This window comes from Peromyscus eremicus, chromosome 4, assembly GCF_949786415.1.
Source record: "Peromyscus eremicus chromosome 4, PerEre_H2_v1, whole genome shotgun sequence".
NCBI lineage: Eukaryota > Metazoa > Chordata > Mammalia > Rodentia > Cricetidae > Peromyscus > Peromyscus eremicus.
In genome coordinates, this window is record NC_081419.1 from 51,522,966 (window position 1) to 51,548,670 (window position 25,705).

At 39.3% G+C, this 25,705-nt stretch overlaps 1 protein-coding gene across 1 annotated transcript in view; it reads right to left on the bottom strand.

Annotated features, from left to right (window-relative positions):
- The window catches only part of Ola1 (Obg like ATPase 1), a 138,774-nt gene that overhangs the window by 107,228 nt on the left and 5,841 nt on the right, over positions 1 to 25,705 (bottom strand). Inside the window, exons 3-4 of the mRNA XM_059260699.1 lie at positions 14,436 to 14,579; positions 10,880 to 11,007 (exon numbers count right to left, since the gene is read on the bottom strand). Coding sequence (XP_059116682.1) covers positions 10,880 to 11,007; positions 14,436 to 14,579 — 272 coding nt within the window. The remainder of the gene's footprint in view (positions 1 to 10,879; positions 11,008 to 14,435; positions 14,580 to 25,705) is intronic.

Here is a 25,705-nt window from a genome sequence, read left to right on the forward strand (position 1 = left end):
ACCTAGTAGACTACACAGTTTCATATAACATTGCAATACGAAGTAGAGGGAACTGTTTCTGCTGTAGTATTTCCCACAGTAAACAGGTTGGTTATTAGAATGCTTTGTATATGTAGATGAGAACTACTGCACAATTAGTTATCCCATTGAATTTGTACTAAAGAAACAAAGAAAACATATGGGATTTGGTCAAATTATTTGCTAAAGTCCAATACTAGATTAATTTAATAAATGCTGCTGAAAAAGATAATTACAGAACCCAAGGAGTGGGGGGAAAACTCCATTATGTTAGAATACAATCAAAGACAACTTTATATTGGCAATTTGTGTCTAGGCAAAAATGTGTGACTCATTTAAAACTTCTAAATGACAAGCTTATGGAAGGGGAAGGGGGGCTCTTGAAAACAGAAATTTATGTTCCTGGTAATTAAAGGTGATTTACTAACATATAAACACCTAACTTAACCTAAGGGGGTGGGACAGTTGAATGAAGCCATGTTTACCTTCTCATTTAGCAGTTCAATAAAGCAGCAGTACCTCGAGGGCTCTAACTCCAAATCAGCTAAAAAGGCAACTAAACACTGCAGGCCCACCTTCAGCTCTTTCTAGCCAAGCGGCCACAACAAAACCAAAGGAGCTCTCTGGAGCCGTGTTGTTGAAGCTCTAACTAAACAACTGTGACACATGAAATCAAACAGATAGAGGGGCTGGTAAAATAAAATAGGAAGAAGACACATCTGCCATTAATAATACAGGAGAAAGGATAAGGGCCTTTAGCTTTCCTTGCCAAACATTCTAATCATCTGCACAGAAACCATCGTTCCATAAACTGATCTTAGATGTGTCCATAAGAACTGGGCTGACCAGCTTAAGAGGGAAACAGGCCAAGGGAGAAGAGTACTGAGCAAATGCTTACTTACAGTCCTACTTGTAAAGGAAAGAGGGAAGTGTTTTATAAGGATTAAGACTGAATATTCAGAAACAAACAAAAAAATGGCATCAAAATACCAAGGTACAGGTGGGCGTGGTGACACACACCTTTAATCTCAGTGCTTGGGAAGTAGAGGCTGGTGGATCTCTGTGAGTTCGAGGCCAGTCTGGTCTACATAGCAAGTTCCAGGACAGCCAGGACTACATAATAGAAAGATTCTGTCTAAAATAAATAAATGAATAAAATAAAATCCCATGGTACAACTAGCAGTTATTCTAAAATCTAAAATGCTGTATTTACTAAATTATGCTTACTTTATGAAATAAGCACTGGAAATAAAATTAAAAAGAGAGTAAATTACTGGCTAAAAAGAGGTCTTGAGCTTAGTATTATAATTATTCTGAGAGTAAAAGTAATGAATTTCTATGCCCCGAAACTGGCATACATTACATTTGCAAAGGACATCCGGCATCATACTGTTAACTCCAGACCTCTGGGATACGGGTACCACTGAGGGAGAGTGGAGAGCGCTTACTGCTGAGAGGGTGTGCAAAAGCAATCAAACACCATCTATGAGCTCACTGGCCTCCCTAGCCACACAGAAGTCGACAAAGTTACAAGTTAACAGCTGATCAAAACAATTGTCTGAGGCATAAATATTAAATTGGAAAGAGTCTACTGGATATAATACCTACATTTCTATCCCCACCCAACCATCTTCCTTTTCCCACAAGAAGAACATGGATTTTCTTTGCTGGTTTTCAAACCTGTAAAATGTATACCTCTCAAATTAACTACAACACACTACAAAGCAAATGCCTTTGCTATTCATGGTTTTCAATCTCCCATCTCGAAACAGTCTTTTCAGGACTTTGGAAAATGAGTAATGTTTCAGGACACTGATAAATAAGCAGTACTCAAAATCTGTGGCAAAATCAGGGACCATCTTATCAACTTTTCACTCAAGTCTGAGTTATGGGCCCCCCCCATCTTGAGACCTCCAGGCTGGACTGCTGAAGTGCTAACTGTTAATCCTGCTTCCCGTCTTCTCCCATCAAGCATCTTTACATTCCTTTACATGCCCATGAGGCTACGTACTTTCCTGAATAAAAACTGTAATGTATCTATTACTTTAAAATGTAAGTGCATTCTTTAATCTTGATATTCACATAACTTAATCCAGTTTATTTCTGTAACTTCTCATTTTGATATTCCACATCATCAATTTGATGTGGCATTGACTGACTTGACACTTTCTCTTTTCCTTTTTTGGTGTGTGTGTGTTTGTGCGGAGATCAGAAGGCGCTGTCCTGTGCTGCTTCCCTTATCCTCGACTTCTTATGGATGTGTGTGTGTGTGTGTGTGTGTGTGTGTAGGTAGCTTGTTGGTGTAGGTGTGTGCAGGTGTGTATGCGGGGTCACATGTCTGCACATGTGAATGACAGAGGTTACACTGGTGGTTTTCCTCAACCACTCTCCACTTTTTACTTTCTGAGCAAGAGTCTCTGGGAACCTCAAGCTCACTGACTCCTCTAGATCAATCAGAAAGCCAATGAGCTTCAGAGATGTGGTGCAAGACATTGAAAAAGGAAATCAAAGACAGAAAAATGTCTCATGTTCTTCAATTAACAGAATTACTATTGCAAAAAAAAAAAATGGCTATACTACCAAAACTAATCTACCTATCAAAACTCTGATGTCATTTTTCATAGATTTAGAAAAAAACAATTCAAGAATTCATATGGAACCATAAAAGACTATGAACAGCCAAAGATAAGAACACCGCTAAAGACATTATAATACCTGGTCTCCATGCTACAGAGCTACAGTAATAAAGACAGCCTGATACTGGTATAAAAATAGATTGGGTAGGCCAATGGAACAGAATGGAGGTCCCGGAAATAAAACAACAAGAAAGTTATGCCTGCTTAACTTTAACAAAGAAGACAAAAACAGACACTGGATAAAGACAGCCTTTTCAATAGTGCTAGCAGAGCTTGATTTCTACCTGCAGAAGGATGGAGTTATTAGGTTCATATCTTTCACCTTGTACAACAATCAATTCAAAATGAATCAAAAACCTTAATTTAAAACCTGAAATGCAGGCTGGAGAGATGGCTCAGAGGTTAAGAGCACTGGCTGTTCTTCCAGAGGTCCTGAGTTCAATTCCCAGCAACCACATGGTGGCTCACAACCGTCTATAATGAGATCTGGTGCCCTCTTCTGGCCTGCAGGCTGAACACTCACTGTATGCATGATAAATAAATAAAATCTTAAAAAAAAAAAAAAAAAAACCTGAAATGCTGAAACTTCTCAAAGAAATCCATAGGGAATTCTCTTCAAGATGCTGGGGTAGGCAAGAATTTCCCGAACAGGACATGTAACACAGGAGCCAGCCCCAACTATCAACAGATGGGACTACATTAAAATAAAGATTGTGCACAAGGGGAGCTGGAGAGATGGCTCGGAGGTTGAGAACCTACATTGCATGAAGAGACTCTAGAGCAGATATCAGCAAACTAAAAGTTTGTGGGTTATGACTTAGAGCCAACATGACATTTATATCTTCCAAGCATTATAAACACACATTCTCAAGTACACACAGGCTTGACTCGGCTCAAGCGGGAAAACGCGGCTGGATTTAAGCTTTTAGCCAGAACTTGTGGCTATGCTTTCTTGCACGCTCTCCCTCTCTCTCTCTCCCTCTCTCTTTCTTTCTTTCTCTCTCTCTCTCTCTCTCTCTCTCTCTCTCTCTCTCTGGATTCACACCTCGGACACAGGGTGGCTGTTTTGAAATTCCCTCAGATTTCTACTGTTCTACGCAGACTTGGTAAGTCAATTAAGATATCAGATATTTTAAAGGAAACTATTTAAAAGAGAATTTTTTTTCCACATTTAAAAAAATGGGTTTTATATGTACATTGGAAGAAAATTGGGCTTTGTTTGAAACTTTGGGCAGTCTGACAATGGAACAACTATATGAGAAGATTAATATTGATCGAATTGTGCACTTTATTACTTTTCTTTTTTTTTTTTTTTCTTTTTTTTTTGGTTTTTCGAGACAGGGTTTCTCTGTGTAGCTTTGTGCCTTTCCTGGGACTCACTTGGTAGCCCAGGCTGGCCTCGAACTCAAAGAGATCCGCCTGGCTCTGCCTCCCGAGTGCTGGGATTAAAGGCGTGCACCACCACCGCCCGGCTATTACTTTTCTTATCCTCATTTTACTATTTAAAAAGATATTCAATTTAAGTGCCAGAATAACAGTTTTAGAAAAACCTGTTAAACCTGTAAAAATGAATTATAGAGAAATTCAAATTCAGACAGAAGAAATTAACGGTGAAGTTGTTTCAAAATTGGATCACAAGGTTACAGAAAGAAAGCCTGTTTTCACATAGTCACCCTTAATTTATCTAGTAACCGTACAGCAGCTACCTGATCAAGTGAATACACAAAATATTTGGACGCCAACTGAAATGTTAGATTTATGAAGGTTTAAGGAGGCAATAGTATCTTATGGCATGCATTCCCCATATGTAAAACAAATGTTAAACACCTGGTCAACTTGTAATAGGATTATACCACAGGACTGGCGGGAGCTGACACATGCTGTTTTAGAACCCGGACAAAAGCTTCAGTGGCAAATGTGGTTTAAAGAGGAGGCTAGGGCGGTGGTGGCGCACGCCTTTAATCCCAGCACTCGGGAGGCAGAGCCAGGCGGATCTCTGTGAGTTCGAGGCCAGCCTGGGCTACGGAGTGAGTTCCAGGAGAGGCACAAAGCTACACAGAGAAACCCTGTCTCGAAAAACAAAAAAACAACAACAAAAAAAAAAAAAAAAATTGATTTAAAGAGGAGGCTAAAAACATAGAAAAACAATGGAGGAATAAAGGTATACAAGTCTTCCAGGATCAGCTTACTGGAGAAGGCCAATATGCTTCAACACAAACACAATGTTTATATGATATCCAAACCTTAATTCTATGTCGAATGGCAGCCTTGAATGCATGGGACAGAGTTGAGGAACCAGGAAAGAAAACTGAGTCATTTATAAAGGTTATACAGGGCCCAAAAGAATCTTTCACAGATTTCTTACTAAGATTGACTTCAACAGTAAAGAGAATGGTCCCGAATTCAGAAGCCAGTCAGACAATAATCAAATCTTTGGCTTTTGAGAATGCAAATGCAGCGTGCAGGAGAATAATCAGACCATTAAAGGCAAGATCTGCACCTTTGGAGGATTGGATTAGAGACACCTGGAGGATTGGATTAGAGACACAGTTAATGTTGAGGCTCATGACCATGATGATATGTGGGTAGGAGAAGCAATTTCAAAAGGTTTGAAGAATGTTAGATGTTTTGGATGTGGAAAGCAAGGACATTTGAAAAGGGACTGTAAACAGGTCATTGCTAGAAACAATGTTTCTTCAAGGAACAGAATGCCCCTTCCTTCTGGAGTATGCAGAAGGTGTGGTAAGGGAAAACACTGGACCAACGAACGTAGATCAACAAGGGACAAGCAAGGTAATCCTTTGCCTCAGGCTTCCTCCCAGAGGGGCCTCATGCAGGCCCCCATAGCAAATCCAGTTCAAACCTTTCCTGCAGTTGTAGAGGAAACCCCTACTCAGAACAATTAAATAACCACATGCCTATTGGAATAGATCATGCTGGTCGGGATGATGAAACAGAGAGAATAGAAAATTCAAGAAAAAACATAAAGAAAATTTTTTGGCAAACTTCTATTAATGAACAAAGACCAAAATTAACGATAAAAATAAATGGTGTTTTGTTGTCTGGTCTGGTAGACACAGGTGCAGACGTTACCATAATTGCATCAGAATTTTGGCATCCAACTTGGTCTCTTCAGGAGGTAAACGTTCAAATGTTAGGAATTGGGACATTATCTCGAGTGAAACAGAGTGCAAGATGGCTCGAATGTATAGGTCCAGAAGGACAGAGAGGAAAATTAAAACCATATGTGGCTAACATAGCTATGAACCTGTGGGGTCGAGACCTGATGCAACAATGGAATACTCAGATTAACATCCCTCCAACCTCAGAAACAAATCATAAACTAGCACATGTTTCTGAGAGAAATATTAGAAGGCATTATTAGAAGGCATTATTCTAATAAGTGGTCACCAGCCATCCATATTATACAAGAACAGGGCACAACAACTGATGATCTTCCAAAGACACCAACAGCTCTACCTTTAAAATGGTTAACAGACAAGCCTGTATGGGTTCAGCAATGGCCTTTAACAACAGAGAAACTCCAGGCTTTAGAAGAACTGGCAGAAGAACAGTTAAGTGCTCAGCATATTGAAGAATCAACCAGCCCTTGGAATTCTCCTGTATTTGTTATTAAAAAGAAATCTGGTAAATGGAGAATGGTAACAGACCTTAGAGCAATTAACGAAGTAATTCAGCCAATGGGCTCTCTACAATCTGGAATTCCTTTGCCTACTCTGTTACCAAAAGGATGGCCTCTCATAGTTATTGATTTAAAAGACTGTTTCTTTTCAATACCCTTACAAGAAAAAGACAGAGAAAGATCTACCTAGCTCTGCCTATCAAGTGCTAGGATTAAAGGCGTGTGCTACCACTGCCTATCCTCTATGTTTAATATTGTGGCTGTTCTGTCTCTGACCCCAGATAAGTTTATTAGGGTGCACAATATTTTGGGGAACACAATACCACCACAAGAATATACAATGAAGAGTAATATATTTACTAAATGGCCATTAAAGAAAAAGTTTTCCGGCGGTGGTGGATTTAATCCCAGCACTTGGGAGGCAGAGGGAGGTGGATCTCTGTGATTTCAAGGCCAGCCAGGGCAACACAAAGAATCCCTGTCTCAAAAAAAAAAAAAAAAAAAAAGGAAGGGAGGGAGGGAGGGAGGGAGGGGAGGGCAGGCAGACAGACAGACAAAGTTTCCCAATAAATGCTCTACTAGGAAGCAGGAGATGCTGCAGAAGGCTCAAGTGGCAGAGTGCTTGTCTAGCATGCATGAGATCCTGCACTCGATCCCCAGCACAACATACAACAGGAGGAGCAGTGGTATGGATCTGCAACCCAAGTGTTCAGCAGGTAGAAAAAGAAGGATCAGGAGTTCAGAGTCATCTTTGGCTATCAAGTAAGTTCAAAGCCATTCTGGGGCTGCATAGCAGTCTGCCTTTAAAAAAAAAAAAGGCCAGGGGGCTGAAGGGATGGCTCAGTGGTTAAGAGCATTGGCTACTTTTCCAGAAGACCTGGGTTCAATTCCCAGTACCCATATGGCAGCTCACAACTGTCTGTAACCCCAGTTCTAGGGGATCTGACACCCTCATACAGATATACATGTAAACAAAACACCAATGTACATAAAATAAGAATAAAAAAATCATTAAAAGAAAATGTTTAACAGAAGAAAAAGAAAATACCAGGAAACTAGTAAGTACCAGTAGGTATAAAAGTTAAACAGAAAAATCATAAAGTAAACAAGAATAATATTTATCAATGTATACCCTCCTATTACATATTTTAAACCTCTTTTATTCATTATTAAAAAATTAAAACTCTCCTGGGAATGGAAAAGAAACCTGGACATATCTAGAAGAACTTTAAATGTGTATTACACATCCCTCACTTACTAATCCTTCTGCTAAATCTATCTCTTTGAGAAATACCAGAGATGTACAAAGCCAGCTGTGGTAAGAATAATCATTGGCAGCCAGACAGTGGTGGCACACACCTTTAATCCCAGCTCTCGGGAGGCAGAGAAAGATCTCTAAGTTCGACCAGCCTGGTCTACAGAGAGAGTTCCAGGACAGCCAGGGTTACACAGAGAAACTCTGTCTCAAAAAAACCAAAACCAAAACCAAAACAAAAACAAAAAAAAAAAGGGGGGGGGGAAAGAAACAAAAGAATATTCATTAGCAACAACATCTGCAAATTTTAAAGTTATACCTAATAGGAAGCTATTCAGTAACCCATGAACAATGATGTAGCAGTTAAATAATAATGAAGCATGGAATCAGCCAGTCTCAAGAAGAGCAAATACTGTACGACCCACTGATTTGAGATACTTAAGTGTAGTCAGATTCAGAGACAGAAGAATGGTGGTTGTCAGGAGCTGTTGGGAGGAGGGAGTAAGGAGCACTGTGGAGTGTGCACAGTTTCAGTCTGAGATGATTGAGAAGTCTCTTAAAGGGGCTGGAGAGATGGTTCATTGGCTAAGAGCACTTACCTGCTCTTGCAGAGGATGAGGTTAATTCCCAGCACCCACATGGAGGCTCAAAAGCATCTGCACTCCATTTCTAGGGGTCTCTACCCTCTTCTGACCTCTGTGGCCAACACATGGTGCACATACATATATGAAGGCCAAACACCTATACACATTAAAAACCAAATCTTTGGGGCTGAAGAGATGCTTAGCAATTAAAAGCAGTTGTTGCTCTTGCAGAGAACACAGGTTTGAGTCCCCGCACAGACATGGCAGCTTATAACCATGTACAATGAGTTCCAGGGGATCCAATGCCCTCTTCTGACCTCCATGGGAACCAGGCATGCACAAAGTGCACAGACATACAGTATGAGCAAAACATGCATGTTTTAAAAATCTAAAAGAAAGCAGAATAAGACTTTCTAAAGTCTCTAAAATAGATGGTGATACTGACTGTTCAACAACGGGAATGCACTTAATACACTGAACTGTACAGATAACAATGATTAAAACAGCAAATGTTATGCATGTTAGCACAATCTTTAATATTTAAAAAGAGAAAATACACTGACATTTAAAATCTACATTCACACACGGATATAGTGACATATGCCTTTAATCCCAGCATTCAAGAGACAGAAGTAGGCAGATAACTGTGAGTTCAATGTCAGCATGGTCTACATAGCAAGTTCCAGGCAAGTCAGAGCTACATAGTAAGACTATATCTCAAAAAATATATAAAATAAAACAAAACCTATATTCACAAAAAAGCAGCATTATAAGTAACAGTTTATATGTGCTAACATAAGATATTTCATATTTCAACTACAAAATAGTTATGTAGGTAGTACAGCACTGCCGTTCTCATTTTACAAGAAAAACTCCGCCTGCCTCTGTCTCCCAAGTGCTGGGATTAAATGTGTGCACCACCTCCACCTGGCTTAAATTTTTTTTTTTAATGCGTGCATGTGTATATGTATGTATGCCACATGTGTGAAGGTGCCTCTGAAGGCCAGAGGGAGGCTCCAGATCCTCTGGAGCTGGATAACAGGAAGTCCTTAGCCACCTGACAAGAGGGCTGTGAACCAAACTCAGGTCCTCTGGAAGAAGAAAAGCACTCTTAACCTGCGAGCCATCTCTCCAGCATAAAGAGCATGCATTTTACTCAGTAACACAAGTGACGTGAAACAAAACAGTATACCTAGACAGGACTTAAAGACACATCAAACACTGTGTTTTAGCCCAAATCTCCCAGGTGTTTGTTCCACGGAGCTGACATAGGCACTGAATGGAAATGGAGTACTGAGGGTTATTCGGGTTTGTAGGAAACTGTCTTCAACATCTCAGCTTCAGAGAGTATCCCTTGCAAGAACCTGTGCCACTATTAAAGTGAAATGCTAAGTATAACCTAACAATTTGGACAATGTATTTTTCAGTCCTCCAAGATCAGTCATCTGTTGGGGGATATTTGATCACACTGTGAATCCTGAATTTGCATTTGGGTTATTTAAATAAAATTAACCCTGGGTCAGGAGGCTGCATTAGCAACTAGTTGACAGAAAGTTATCGTAGGGCATCAAAGTGCATCTGGGAGAGATAGAGAGACACAGGAAGTAGTAGGGTGGGTTTGGGAGTAGCATAGATTTTTCTGGTTTGGCAAAGCAGAAGCATGGGTCTATGGGAGACACCAGCAAAGAGAGAAGGTCAGCTAGTTGCTACTCAGCCTCTCTGAGCGAGCAGGTTTTCACCCCAGCCTTTGAATCTCGACTGTGGGAACAGAATTCCTGCCAGGCTGTGGCCTGAGCGGCCAGGCTGCTGCTAGAGAAGCAGGCCGGTAAATGTGGAATTGCAATTGCTGGCTGAAATAGCAGTAGATTAAGGTGCAGTCACTGTGCCAGGGTTAAAACAGTCATCAGCCCGTGCCTAAGTTTAATGACTTCCTAGCATCCATGTTCTTAGGTACACAGTGACCGTGGGGGACTTCTATGTTTGGTGCTAATATTAGAATTAGGCAGAGCAATTGCCTATATGTTTTACTGTTTTCGGGTTAGATTCCTCAAGTTTCACTACTTTTCCTCCCTGATTCCTGTCAAATGATGATCCTCCAATCTTGGTCTTTCTCATGTCCTTTTGCTTATAAGGCTGAACCATCTCTCCATCCCTTTGGGTTCAAAAGAGCCCAAGGTTCTTACTGTTCTTTGCATTCTAGCTTTCCATAAGCACCAGCTGAGACCATTTAGACTTCCTTCTTACTCCCTGTATCTGCAACAGACACCCTGGGTACCTTTCCCTCCTCTGAAACAGAAACCCCTTCCCCAATTCTGCCTTCTCAGCTGAGGAAAAGCAGAAGTGCAGAGGAGTCCCACAGCATAAGGAGAGGCAAAGCCTTGTGCAGAACTCTCACCTAGCATGCATGCAGTTCTGGGCTCAACCCAGCACAACTCAAATAGATTAGAAAAAAAAAATGCCTTTATAATCACCAAATCAATTCACACAGAAACACACCTCAGGTCTCTAATCCAAAACAAGGGATAACATTCAAATGGACTTTAATATCATGGAATACACTTGCTATGCCGTGATCTCATGGGGGAACGACAGGAACATTAAGGTTAGAAATCAATAGACTAATTCATGATTCATCTTACAAAGCAAACCACTTTCATCTATAAACCACTCATTTCTATTTGGGCAATATGGAGAGACACACACAAACATTAGTCTTCATTAGTAAACAAACAACAGTACTTACGTGTTAGATGAAAAATCCCATCACAGGCACTAATATGAGATAAAAAGGCATTCCCCAAGCCCTGTCCATTGTGAGCTCCTTTCACAAGGCCAGCAATATCCACTACATTGAGGAAAGCAGGAATCTTGCTGAAATACAAAAGATAAGTATAAAGAACCTGCTTATCAACCAACTGAATTCTCCAAACATTTCACATAAATTAACTACTTGCTTCTTGGAACAAAGTTTGGAAAGTACATAATAATGGATAAATTAATAGCCCTCCAAATAAACGGTCTATATAGTGTGACTTTTTTCTGTCTTTCAGTTTTTATTACATTATTATTTTGTGCATGCGTGTGCACGTCTGTGCACATGTGCCACAGCTCACTTGTGGAGGTCAGAGGACAAATTGCAGGAGTCAGTCCTTTCCTTCTGCCATGTGGGTCCTAGGGATCAAACTCAGGTCATCAATCTTGATGGCAGCCTCCTTCACCTGCTGAGCCATCTCGATGGCCCTCTACTGTGTGTGCATGTATGGATGAGTATTCAGAGGTGAATGGAAGTGTGTGTGTGTGTGTGTGTGTGTGTGTGTGTGTGTGTGAGCATTCACAGGTGTCTTCAAGAGCACGTAGTGGCCCAAAGTCAATGTTGGGAGTCTTCCTTAATCACCATCTACTTTACTCATTGAGACACCATCTACATTTACTCTTCCTCAAACACCATCTGTTTACTCAAAACAACAAAACTGCTCAATTCATAGAATTCATAGACATGGCCAGCCTGGCTAGCCAGCTTCCTCCAGACATTCCACCTCCACCGTTAGTGCCCTGCATGTGCCTGAGTGATGGAGATCAAATGCAGTCCTCACACTGGTGTGACAAGCCCTTTACTCACTGAGCCATCTCCACTTCCCCTTTCTGTGTACATGTGAATATGAGCATGCAGTGTGTGTGTGAGTATTCACTGGGCATGTATCCCATAGAACCAGAGGTCAACCTCAGGCATTGCTCCTCAGCTATCATCAACCTTGGTTTTTGAGACAAAGTTTCTCATATATCTGGAGTTTGCCAACTAGGCTGGCCATCGACCAACAAAACCCAGAAATCTATCTGTCTCTGCCACCCCACTGCTGGGATTACAAGTGCATCCTCATCATGCCCAGGTTTTGTTTTGTTTTAATGTAGGTTCTGGAGAATGAACTTGGGTGTTTGTGAGTGTATGGCAAGCATCTTATCCACTGAGCCATCTCCACAGCCCACATTAAGACTTCCTTACCTAGGAAAATGAGGGAGGAAACTATTGCCCTATCTCTGAAATTAAAACTCCAATGAGTTATATTACTAAAAGTTCTGTTGGCACATGTACATACCAAGTACCAAAATCAAGCAAGCAACTAGATATGCTTGGGATTCTGCAGAATCCAGGATTAGAAACAGAAACCTGGTATTTATCATCACTTCAAAATAGTGAATAAAACTATTTTGTGAATGAATGTAATACTGAACGAAAAGTTAGCGAAAAGCTAAAAAGAAAACTAAATTCTCGGTAATAGTAAACTTTATATATATATACTTTATATGCACATAGTAGATAATAGAAATGATAGTTTCAATTTGTATTTAATCTAGAAAGTCATTTTTCATTAAGTATGTATTTTAATCTTTAACTAGACAAAATGAAACTTTATTAAGGAGAAAATAAGATAATACATTGTAGGACATTGAGACAGAAAGTAGATACACAGTGAGGAGTGACTGGTCACCTCAGGTGTGATAAAACAGGTACAACTATACTGAGAAGTCTATCCTTCAATGTGTATACACAAGCACAGTATATGGGTTTTCCCTAGAGTATTAATAACTTCCTGTACTTATTTCTGAATGTATATTATAGGCTACCAGCTCTCTCTAATCCTGCCCATCTAATCTAAACACTGCAGAGTTCCCATTGGCTTTCTCCTTGTCTGTACCTATTCCTCTCTCCTCCAACACTGATCAGGTGATGCTCCTGTGACGCCTGATATATTTGCACCTTTGCTGAACCCCTCTCCATAATCATTCTCTTGACTCCATCAGGTCACTGTCTAATTTGCAGCCCCTCCTGTCTGGGCCCTGGATATTGCTGAGGTTGTGCTCCTGCCAACAGGCAGTCCTTGTAAAGGTCCAAGTGCCACTGTACGGTCATGGGATGCTGCTGAAAATTTCAAATATATAAAGACATAATAAATCTTTTGATATTCAAATCTGTTGAAATTTTAAGTAGTAAGGGAATGAATTCCTCAAAAATTTCCTTGTTTTCCTTTACTAAAACCATCGATTAAAGGCTCTTATGGAAATAAAGAGATTGAAAGGGAGCCTGTCTTCTGCAGTTTATAAGGTCAAAAATACAACCTGTATGAAAACGTGACAGCAGAACTAAGGTACAACTAGAACTCGTGTGGTGGCCCACACCTGTAATCTCAGGACCAAGGAGGCAGAAACAGGCAGATCTCTATAAATTTGAGGCCAACCTGGCCTATCTACATAGTGAGTTCCAGGCTAGCCAAGGCTGCACAGTGAGACTCTGTCTCAAAAACAAGACAAAACAAAACAAAAAACCCTATATTATGTATTATATACAACCTTATATCCCACCAATCACAGATCAAAAATATTCACAAGAAAGAAACCATACCTACAATGAGCATGCAGATTTTTTCCTTGTCATTATTCCCTAAACAATAAAGTACATAACACTTAATTGTGTAAGTAATAGAGTTGATGTGAAATATACAAGAGGTGGGGCAAAGGCTCTATGAAGGAAATGATTATAGCATTTTAGGTAAGCAACTTTTGATATCCCTAGGGTCTAAGAATCAACCCCCCATTCATGGATACCAAGGGAAAACTACACAGTAAGAAAATCGTCTTAACCAGCTGTAGTGTTGTATGCCTGTAATCCCAGCACTGTAATCTCAGGCTGAGGCAAGAAGACTATGGGTTCAAGGCCAGCCTGGGCTACCTCATTAAACCTTGTGTTAATAAATAAAAAAACAGCCGGGCGGTGGTGGTGCACGCCTTTAATCCCAGCACTCGGGAGGCAGAGCCAGGCGGATCTCTGTGAGTTCGAGGCCAGCCTGGGCTACCAAGTGAGTACCAGGAAAGGCGCAAAGCTACACAGAGAAACCCTGTCTCAAAAAACCAATAAATAAATAAATAAATAAATAAATAAATAAATAAATAAATAAATAAACAAACAAACAACCAAAAATCACCTAAAAAGTCCACTACCCAGAATCATCAATAAATTTGTGACCTTCACTACACACCTTTTCCTATGCATAATACATGTATATCCTTATAATACATGATGAGATCATATAATATAAGCTAATTTCTCCTGCTACACAATCTCAGAAAAAAATAACTGTATTAACATACAAAATCCTTCCTTCTTCCTTTTTCTATTTTACATTGCTTTTATAATCATGCAAAGTAATGCTACATTAATTTTGGAAGATTGATTCTGAACATATCAAACACACATATTTACCCCATCTATGAGCAAATGAATCATGGCATAACGTATTTCTTACCTGGCTGGCTTGTGATACTGGCAAAGGAAGTCAAACCTCTCATCCGGCACAGGCACTCTACTCTCATTAGGGTCAATAGTGCAGAATGGGAAGTTCTCTGCAGAAGCTTGACTATTGGTTAATACATTGAAGAAGGTGGACTTCCTAAAGTAAGGAAAGACTTTCAGTCAACTCTTAAATTGCTAAGAAAAACACATCTGATGCTAATTTCAGAGCTCAAGATTTATAAGGACAAATCTGGGAAAGGAGAAGAAACAGTTTTACTAATGCAAAGTATCAATTTGATATATAATTTATAATTTTATAATCAGGTTATATTCCCTATTTCAGTCTATTTGAAATTTGAAAAGAATATTCCCAAAGAACCTTTGTTATAGAAGACAACTGAAGTTTTATATAATGTCACAAAACATATTCTTCTCATAATGTACCCCATAATGCCGATATCATTTCACCCATATCTAACATAATCTTCTCTAACATGACATACTAAAAGCTAACATAACTTCTCAAAGCATCCCAAACTGAGGAGTGGCTGCTATTTGTGAAGAAATGGGAGGTCAGAGCTCACACTAATTTCTAACTGTTACTACACAAGGATTACTGGTAAGCCTCAAACTATGAATTCTGAAAGTAAAAAGTGTGAATTTTTTCACTATATGATTTAAACCAAGATAAAAAGTGCATTCATATGGAATAAACTAGTCACTAATTTTCCAATTATCTGATTCATATCAAGTGATAAGTACTTAAAAGATGAAGCCAAACCACAGTAACACCGGTCATGTTTGTAAGATGTGCCAAAAAGCACAGTAAAATCTGAAACAAAATGAGACATTTGAGGACTTGCTGATTTGCTTGAACTACTGTCCAAACTCCCATCAACATTAGAGACTGTAGAGACCTCACTACAATGACTTTCCCTTGATCCAGATCAAGGGCACAAGGAATCTAAAATGAGAATTAGTGATTTATAGTGTTTTTTGGCTTCAACCTGAAGAATTGAGAAAGCTAAGGATCAGCTGGTAATTATGAGGCTAGAACTTACAAACTCTGGTTAGATGTGATTATGTAAAAATGTTTGTATATGCACTAAATTTGGTAACAAAGAATATTCAAAGAATATAATAATTGTGTTACTATGGTGGATTTAAAATGACTATTTTCCTTCCCCTCCCCCCAAATTTTAAGGTAAACTTGTGTCTTCAGATGAGGTCTAATTAGCTTATATTCTAATTAGCTTATATTCATCAGGGGAAAAAAAATCATACTTAACCACAGCACACCTGTTAAACTTTTAAACCAAGGAACCAGTCCTTTGGTACATAATTTTGAGAGCCCTATAAAAAATGTGATAAACAAAAAGTAACAATCAAGGCTTACCTTAGTGCTACTAGTGAGAAGTGTGCTTTAACAAGACTCTGAACTGCCCCTACCTACCAGTCTTTAAATACTGTACTGACATCAGTTGAGACTAAACATTTCAGAGTTAAGTAGAAATGATGCTAAAATATGCATATAAATCACTGCTGGTTGGAACACCAATGGTCCTATCAGTGGCTTTCGAATGCCTACATAGGCTGCATTACAGAGGGTAAAGGTGGGCATTATCAGGCCTCTTACAAGATTCACCAGTACACAATTCCATGTTTTAAATATATTCAGAAATATGATATAAAGGCAGGTTTTAGAAAAATAGGGCTAGATTCACGCTCAGCTAACAACCCACAAACTAATGGTGACTGCTGTAGATTTATAGTAGCAACCCATAACAACCCAGTTTGCAGGGAGCAGAGGAAGCCCTGGATCAATGTGTATTGTTGATACACACACACAGCCATGATAAATAAAGATCAAGGCCTTGGGCCTACATGGAATTTGACAAAGCTGGTTCCTATAGAGGCCAGGCTCCACAGGATAGCAAAACTTTCGGGGGGTGGGGGTGGGCAAGTGTAACAGAATGACCACTGTGTATGAGAAGCAGCTACTGCAGCTTCCTCTTTGAGCTCCCTTGCCCTATGCTGAGGCTCCATCAGAGCACACAATCCACCTGACCCAGCTTTTCCTGTCCATGTGTCTGTTGTTCCTTAGTGTTACTGTCCTCTCTCCATATCCTTGTCACCCCTGGTCAGAGTTCCAGGACCCAAGTCCCATGAGACACAGTACTAGTAACAACGTCAAAACTCTAGGACTAAAAGGATTGAGAGGAAATCACTGACTTCTTATAGAACTGCTCCTTAGTTTCAATCTTACAAAAACAGATGTCATACACTTAATTTAAAATGGTGTGTATATATTTATAAAAGCATAATCCATTTACTTTCCAAAAAGGATGTACAGCCTGAGCCAGTGAGGTTCAGCAAGTCTCTACACACAAAGTTGCCACACAAACCTGGTAAGCTGAGTTTGATCTCTGGCACCTCTTGTAAAGGTGGGACAACTTCCACAAAGTTGTCCTCTGACCTCTAAAGACACACCTAGTTAGTAACAAGGCTGAGCTATTAACCAAGCATTTGAAATTAATATTAAGCCTCTGAGTGATTATCTGAGAGAGGCTATGGGACAGGAAAACTCTGACAACAAATGGCGCCCAACGTCCAGGGCCACATATATCCACACAAAGCCTGAAGAAGCTTAAAAAGGATTCTAAACACACAAAAGACAGTCAAGCATGGCTTCTTGGCAACTCCTTTTCTCAGTAGGCTCTGTCTGATAGCGGCAAGCAGAAGCGCAGTTCCTTTAAGAGATGGCTTCCGACAACACAGCACCAAAACGTGGGTGCAGCTCCTTTAAGAAGCCCTGCTAACACTTAAACGGGGTTCATGAGCAGCAGGTGGTGCTCTACTGGTGGCAGCGTGGCCCCAAAACGCCCCAGAGCTAGGGCAGTAAACATGTCTCCCGCAGATACCTCTGCCATGAAGCTAAGCTCTCATAAACCAACGAGGGGGCAGAGCCAGATGCCAAAGCCACAGCTTTAGTCCTAGCCATGCTGGTTAGCAGTTTAGAGACTCATGTGGTCAGAAAAGGAGAGAAACATGCAGTAAAAACAGATTCAGCCAAAACAAACAAAAACCCTCTAAACAGTTTACAGTGTGTTTAAATATACATGAGCTTGGGAGGGAAAAAGAAAGGGCATAGTCACAGATTTTAAAATATAGTTTTAAAATAATAAAGTGGCATCCTTAAAAGGGGAGTAAAGTAATATAAAAGAAAAAAGCCACATAAAGATGGGAAATATACAGAGAATCTGGATACTGTGTGTTACTGTATTGTCTTTGAATTTTTTGAATGCTGACAAAAAAGCAATAGCTGCTAAGAGACATTTGAGTATAAATGCTGTTGGATTAAAACCAACATATATGTGTGTGTGTGTATACATATATATACATATATATGTGTGTGTGTGTGTATACATATATATACATATATATATGTGTGTGTGTATACATATATATACATATATGTGTGTATACATATATATGTGTGTGTATACATATATATACATATGTGTGTATACATATATATGTGTGTGTGTACATATATATACATATATGTGTGTGTATACATATATATATACATGTGTGTGTATACATATATATGTGTGTGTGTATACATATATATGTGTGTGTGTGTGTATACATATATATATGTGTGTGTGTGTATACATATATATACATTTATATGTGTGTATACATATATATATACATATGTGTGTGTATATATATATACATATGTGTGTGTATACATATATATGTGTGTGTATGTATACATATATATGTGTGTGTGTATACATATATATACATATACATGTGTGTGTGTGTACACATATATATATATGTGTGTGTGTGTATTAAACATGTCTTGACTTCAAAATGGAAGCCAAAAGATATGTTACTTTGGAAAGGAGGTTCTGCTTTTATTTCCATAGAAAATAAAAGGCTGTGGATTCATTCAAAGTTAAAGAAAATCAGATGATTGAGAAAGACCCCCTAAAATCCTGATAACAAACATTAAAAAAAAAAAAAAGCTAAAGAAAAATCAAGACACCTGATGTATACTTTACCTGCTCAAACATAAAACAAAATATCATCTTTGGCTGACTTGTGTACAATACACAGTCTATACTTGTATTAATACAGATATGTATGTTACCTTTAAAAGTTTATGTACTTTCAGAGCAAAGAGACCAGACCAATGAAAACAGATAGCCCAGGTGATCTAGTATCTCAAAATCCCTCTGTCACAGTCTCCTCAGGATTCTGCATCCAGAACAGCTTCAAGGCTGCTGGCTGAGATGATCCAGTTGCACAAAATTCTCCAGTCAGGACTTGACCATAATCCTAAATTTTTCTCAGGGTCCCCCAAAGATGGCTGTGCCCCCTAGATAGCAGGAAGCAGTCTAGAGAAAACAATGTCCACATTCCCAAAAGATGGATTATGGATGTTTGTCTTTGTTTAGGGTAGTTGGTTACAAATTATTATTGGTCATGGTTAAAAAACAAAACAAAACAAAACAAAAAACTAGCCAAATAAGTTTGATTCAAAGATCTTTCTCTGAAAGAAAAAAGCGGGATATAATAAAGAAATGATGAGATAAAAAGGTAGATTGTTGAATCTACTTTACTCCAAAAAACAACTATTAATCTTAAATATTTTACATTGGCATGGATTTTTGGTTTATTTTTATAAACTGATACAAATCTAAGGTTATTTTTGTTAGAAGCTACTGTACCTACATTTCTATTTTTTTTTTTTTTTTTTTTTTTGGTTTTTCGAGACAGGGTTTCTCTGTGTAGCTTTGCGCCTTTCCTGGAACTCACTTGGTAGTCCAGGCTGGCCTCGAACTCACAGAGATCCGCCTGGCTCTGCCTCCCGAGTGCTGGGATTAAAGGCGTGCGCCACCACCGCCCGGCTACATTTCTACTTTTGTGTAAGGTATTGTACCTATACAGCTCACTTAACAATGTAATATAAATTTCTAGTCCTTGAAAGTTATTATTACAGTGCTGTGGGATGTTCTGTATGCTAAATGTGTTGCTCTGAATTGATTAATAAATAAAACATTGATTGGCCAGTAGCCAGGCAGGAAGTATAGGCAGGACAAGGAGAAAAGAGAATTCTGGCAAGTGGAAGGCTGAGGCAGAGAGACGCTGCCAGCCGCCGCCATGAGAAGATGTTAAGATACTGGTAAGCTACGAGCCACGTGGCAACTTATAGATTTATAGAAATGGGTTGATTTAAGATATAAGAACAGTTAGCAAGAAGCCTGCCACAGCCATACAGTTTATAAATAATATAAGAGTCTGTGTGTTTATTTTATAAGTGGGCTGCGGAACTGCCGGGGCTTGGCGGGAACTGGAGAAAACTCTAGCTACATTACAGACTATTTAGGATAATAAAGAAATGCAGGTTAAAAGTTAGTCACCTATTACAATCAAACTTGAAGTAATGTTATGTATGTTTTCAAGGTCCAAACAGAGATCTATTTTAGATAGACAGGTGGTCTTCAAACACTTCAGAGATCTACAGAATATGGCACTTAAGATGTTTTAATAACATAAGGCTTTTTATGACAGTGAGACATGTCTGCTCCTGGCAGCATCAATCTACTTCAGAGAAGATGATGGGCATCAAAGAAACTCCGTATGGAGTTTGTTTCCTTTATGGCAAAAGCTAGCCATGTGGGCAAAGAAACTGTCCTTGCCTCAATTGCTGACAGTTACTGTCCAAACTAGACCAGCAGGACACAAGAAAGGGGACTGCTAAACTTTGCCAAGACAAGGTAGGACAGTATTTCAAAATTCTCTGCTTCACAGAAAAGTCTGTCAGATATGCTAGGCCTGTAGGCCAAAGTTGGATGCCCCAACATTACAGAGGAACTTTGGGTGACTGTCCAGGCAGCAAGATATCCTTGTCATTAGGTAACATTTCACCCGTCTGGGGTCTTTGATGGAGTTGAAGACTAAATAGTTATAGTTTTTCCTTAGTTGTGATAAAAGGTAAATTATATACAAAACTTTGGAATCACAAAGATAAAATAGATAATGGAATATTTTCTGAGTTTTGCCAAATGCAAATACACTGGATATTATGACTATGATTCTTACTTGATAACTGTTTTTGTTGTATATAATTTTACTATGTTAAAGTTAAAACCTACCTTTTTAATTAGACAAAAAGGGGGAAATGTTGTGGAAAATCCTTTTGTACACTGTGAAGATTTGTCACTGTGATTGGTTTAATAAACAAGATGACTGGCCAATAGCTGAACAGGATAAAGTTAGGTGGGAGAGCCAAACAGAGAATGATGGGATGAAGGGCAGAGTCAGAGGTCAGAATGAGTTGAACACACAAAATAGGATAGAGGTAAAAGCCACGAGCCTCCGGGCAGCACACAGATTAATAGGAATGGGTTAAGTTGTAAAAGCTAGTTAGTAACAAGCCTGAGCTATTGGCCAAGCATTTGTAATTAATATTGAACCTTTGAGTGATTATTTGAGAGTAGCTGCAGGACAGGAAAACTCTGCCAACAATGAGTTGAGTATAATGATACATGCCTGCAATTCTAGAATGTTCAAGGCTGAGGCAGGAGGATCTTGAGTGTGAGGCCAGCCAGGGCTATACAGTAAGATCCTGCATCAAACAAGAAAACACAAATAACAAAGAAATAACCTGGAATCTCAATTTTTCTCACAGAACAGAGGGAAGCTATTAATAGTTCTGGAGCTGTGTGCCTGCCATCCCCACTATTTCAGAAAGCTGAGGCAGGAGGATAGCTTTTAAGCCCAGGATTACAAAACCAACCTTGGTAATACAACACGACCAAGGTTAAAAAAGAAGAAAATAAGAGAAGGGGAAAAAGCTATTTTAGAGCCAATTTGAAAAGGCAAACTAACTAAAGGTCCATCAATCTGAGCACAAATCAAAATGGTAAAAAACATTGTAAAAATCAAATAATTTTAATACCCATACATAGTAAATAAACCTCAAAAATATATTCTCATTGTCCACATATTAAGAATGCTAAGAGTGGCTGAGATATAGCTCAGTGCCAGAATACTTGCCTACCACGAGGAAATTCAGAGTTCAATCCTCAGCATCACACACACAAAAAAGTAGTTTATTCTTCAGGGCATATACCAAAGCATACACCAGAAGAAATGCCCCTTAGTTCTTAGGGAGAAAAAAAAAATGTAACATATTCAAAGTAAACTTAAAAGACAATTCTCCATTTTTCATAGGCCATCTCACCTTAGATAGGTTTCAAGTTTTAGAAAGGCCCAGTAATTCTACAGGCATGAAAAAGGAAATAAGGAAGGAGGAAACAGAGATGTCTGAAGATTATTTCTGTAGACTTCAGTGAAGTCTACAGGACCTGTATCTTCCAATAGCTCTGTAGGTAGCCCCCCCCCAAAAAAAAATGAAATAAGGAATAAGAAGAAACTAGAAAATAACTAGGATTATTACTATGGACTTCAATGGCAACTTAAGACATTTTTGATCTATTTAAATCTATTCAACTAATACCTTGTGGAGGCAAAGAATTTTGTTTTGGCCTAAGACAGAAGACAGGCTTTTTGTGAAATGAAATTTTATACATACATACACATTTAAATCTCATGAGATTATTATTAAAACTTAAGATAAGCAGAAGACTCAAACTTATAGGAAATTCACACAAGAATGAGTTTGAAGGGCTGGAGAGTTGGCTCAGGAATTAAGAGCACCTATTGCTCTTGCAGAGGAATTGGGTTCAATTCCCAGTACCCACATATTGGCTCACAACCATTTTAACTCCAGTTCCAGGGGAATGTCCTCTTCTGTCCTCTGTGAGCATAATCAGCAGAAGGTACACTTGTGGTGCACACACACACACTCATACACATACACATACAATAAAAATAAATAAAACTAAACAAAAGAATTGGTTTTCACAAAAGGACTCTTTCAGCAATAATGGGACTTGAAGAAACATAGCCTAGTGGTGCATGCCTGTAATCTTAGAACTCAGGAGGCTGAGGCAAAATTGGTATTTACAAACTACCCTGAGCTACACAGTGAGTTTGAAGCCAGCTTAGGCTACAAAGAAGACAGTATCTCAAAATAAAAACATAATTAGAAAACAATGGCTAGACTTATTGTGTAGTCCACTACTTAAGACATAAACACTTCATTTTGGAAATTATATATTTTAGTATATTAACAAAATCTAACTGAACAGGTGTTTTCCCTGAAATCATAGTAAAATTCCAATAGGTAAAGGAAAAATATGAATATTAATGCAAATTCCCACAGCACACTGAATTAACATTTATACCACACACCAAGACACAGACAATGGCAGAATGTCCTTTCAAACTTTCATTTCCAACTTTAGTTATACTTTTCACTTACTTCCGTAGTGTGCCTGCATGTGGAGGTGCACCTTAGCCGCCACATACATGTGGAGATTAGAGAAGAGTGCATATAGGACCCAGTATTTAACTCAGGTGGTCAGGCTCAGGGCCCTTCACCTACTGAGTTATCTCATCAGCCCTAAACGTTCCTGAATTTAGATACTTAACTGTCAAAAGCATCTATCCAGCAGAAAAATACAAAAGACAAATGAATGCCAATATATATGTATATGCACAGGTCAGTGTAGCTACACATATTTCACAACTATTAGGTAAAGGGGCCTAAATTCAGTAACACACCCAGGAACAATGATCATACCTAGAGATCAGAATATCAGTCTCTTAATGTCATTCTTGAATAAAAAGAAACAGGACTCCCTGGACACAAGACCCAAACAAGAAAGAAAATGAGCCTAAAAGTCATGTCTCCTTATGTTTTTAGATATTTCTTTACTCTGAAAAACAGGTGAGGGGCTGGGTCAAAAGTCCACTCGGTAAAGTACTTGCCACCAAAGCCTGAGGACCTGAGTGTATATCTCCTGAGCCCATGTAGAAATGGAGTGCTTCCCCATCTGTGATGCCAGTGCAGGCCATGTGCTAACAGGTGGATCCATGGAGCTAGCTGACCAGCCAGTCTAGCTGAGCTGAGCTCCAGGTTCAGAGAAAGACCTTGTCTCAAAAACGAAGGTGAAGGCTCTCCTTCCTGCCCTCCATCAGCCTCTCCAGTCTCATTCCCAGCCATGGGGCAGACAGCTTGCAGGGACCTATCCTCCCACACAAGAACCCTTCCCTGACGACTCCTCTGTATCTTGCAGCTGACCGAGCTTTCCTCCTCCCTGTGGACCTTCCCAGCCCATTCCTGTCCCTCTGTGTCAGCCACCTACATCTAGAAACCCTTTCTGCCTGGGATCCCCAGCAGCCACGCACCTGACCTGGACTCAGATCAGTGTCTAGCTCATCATCAGAGAAGCTTCCTCCTGCAGTGGATGGGAAGAAATACAGAGACCCACAACTGGACAATGCGCAAACAGTGGCCTTCGAACTCAGTCTTAAATGGGATGTCTCCATCATATCCCTCCCCTTGGGGCTAAGGATCTATGCAGAAGACAAGAAAAAAAATCTTTAAAGCCGGGGGGATGGACGACATCAAGGAAACATTGCCTCCCAGACAACAGAACTGATGCACACATGACCTCCCAGAGACTGACTGGGGCAGCGTGCACAGGGCCTGCACGGTCCAAGCTAGATGGGGTCCCAGTGCTGAGGGGAAGTAGACACGAGCCCCCATTCTTAACCCAGAAGCTATCTCCAAGTGCCAACTGCTCAAAAAGTTTCCTCCAATGGAGTCTCACTGGGTATAAAAATCACACTTAAGAGAGGCTAACACAAAACAAACTCAATGGTACTTTTGGAGATTTTTGTTTCATAGTGCTGTGGGCATTTTTTACCTTACTGGTCTCTTGCTTATATATTATGGTTTCTGATTTTGTGTTTTTATGGGGCGTGTGAGGGTGTGGGGGGGTGTGGGTATGCTTTTTCTTTGGCTTTTTTATCTGTTTGTTTTGGTTTTTTGGGGGGTTATTTGTTTTATTTGCCTGTTTGTTCTCTAAAGAGAGAGAAGGCATGGAGCTGGATGGGTGGGGAGGTGGGGAGGATCTGAGAGGAGATGAGGAGGGAAAACTGGGATCAGAATATATTATATGGAAAAATGTATTTTCAATTAAAAAAAGTGGAAATCAACTAAGGCAGACACCCTTCCCTTTTATAATCCAAAGAATAAAGTAAGCTCATTAATACTACACAAATGATTTAATAAATAACTAACTCAATATTCAAAGACAAGAAGCATTTCAAAAAATACACGAAGAAGGAATAGGGAAGTGGGAAATTACCTTTGGATTACCTTTGGAATGACATATTAACAGTTCCTATAGGCAAGACATAATGAGACCGAAGAATTAAAATGCATAAAAATAAGGCAAGCCAGGTGTGGTGGCTCATGCATTTAATCCCAGCATTCAGAACTTTGGAAGCAGAGGCAGGCAGCTCTCTGTGAGTTCAAGGTCAGCCTGATCTACATAGTAAGATTCTGTCTCAAAAAACAAACAAGTGAACAAAATAAAATAAATAAGGCAACTATCACTGAATCCCTAGCACGATATATAAAGTATTTAAAATTACACACACACACACACACACACATACACACACACACACACACACACACACACACACATATATATTTAAGATGTGTGAAAATCTGTCCATTCAGCAGGCATAGGAATTTTGCTTAACTGTGTCAGCTCTTTTAGAATGAAAATACTATGATCATCAATATCTGCGGCCTACAAAATATTTTCCTCAGAGTTCCTTTACAAAATCAAGAATGGGGGACTTTCCTCAGCAGTTAAGAGCACAAAATGGCTCTGCTCTTGCAAAGGACCTGAGTTTGATCTCCAACACCCACTCACAATCACCTGTAACTCCAGTTCAAAGGGAATCTGATGCTTCTAGCCATATGCATACCCACATAATTTTTTTTAATCTAAAAAAGAAAAAAATCAAGAATGGAATCAGCTAGAAAGAGAAAGTTGTAGGCATACTAAAGAATAGGCGTAAAGCTACACAGAGAAACCCTGTCTCAAAAAAACCAAAAAAAAAAAAAAAAAAAAAAAAAAAACCAAAAGAATAATTCCCTGATATATCAACCAAGCAAGAGAATTACTTTCTTGGGGCAGCTAGCTCTGGGGTGCTCAAACAGAGGATATAACATGTCTCCCAGCAGCGAGTGTGTGTGTGTGTGTGTGTGTGTGTGTGTGTGTGTGTGTGTGTGTAGATATGGACTACATTTCCTGACCTTCATTCTTGTAATAC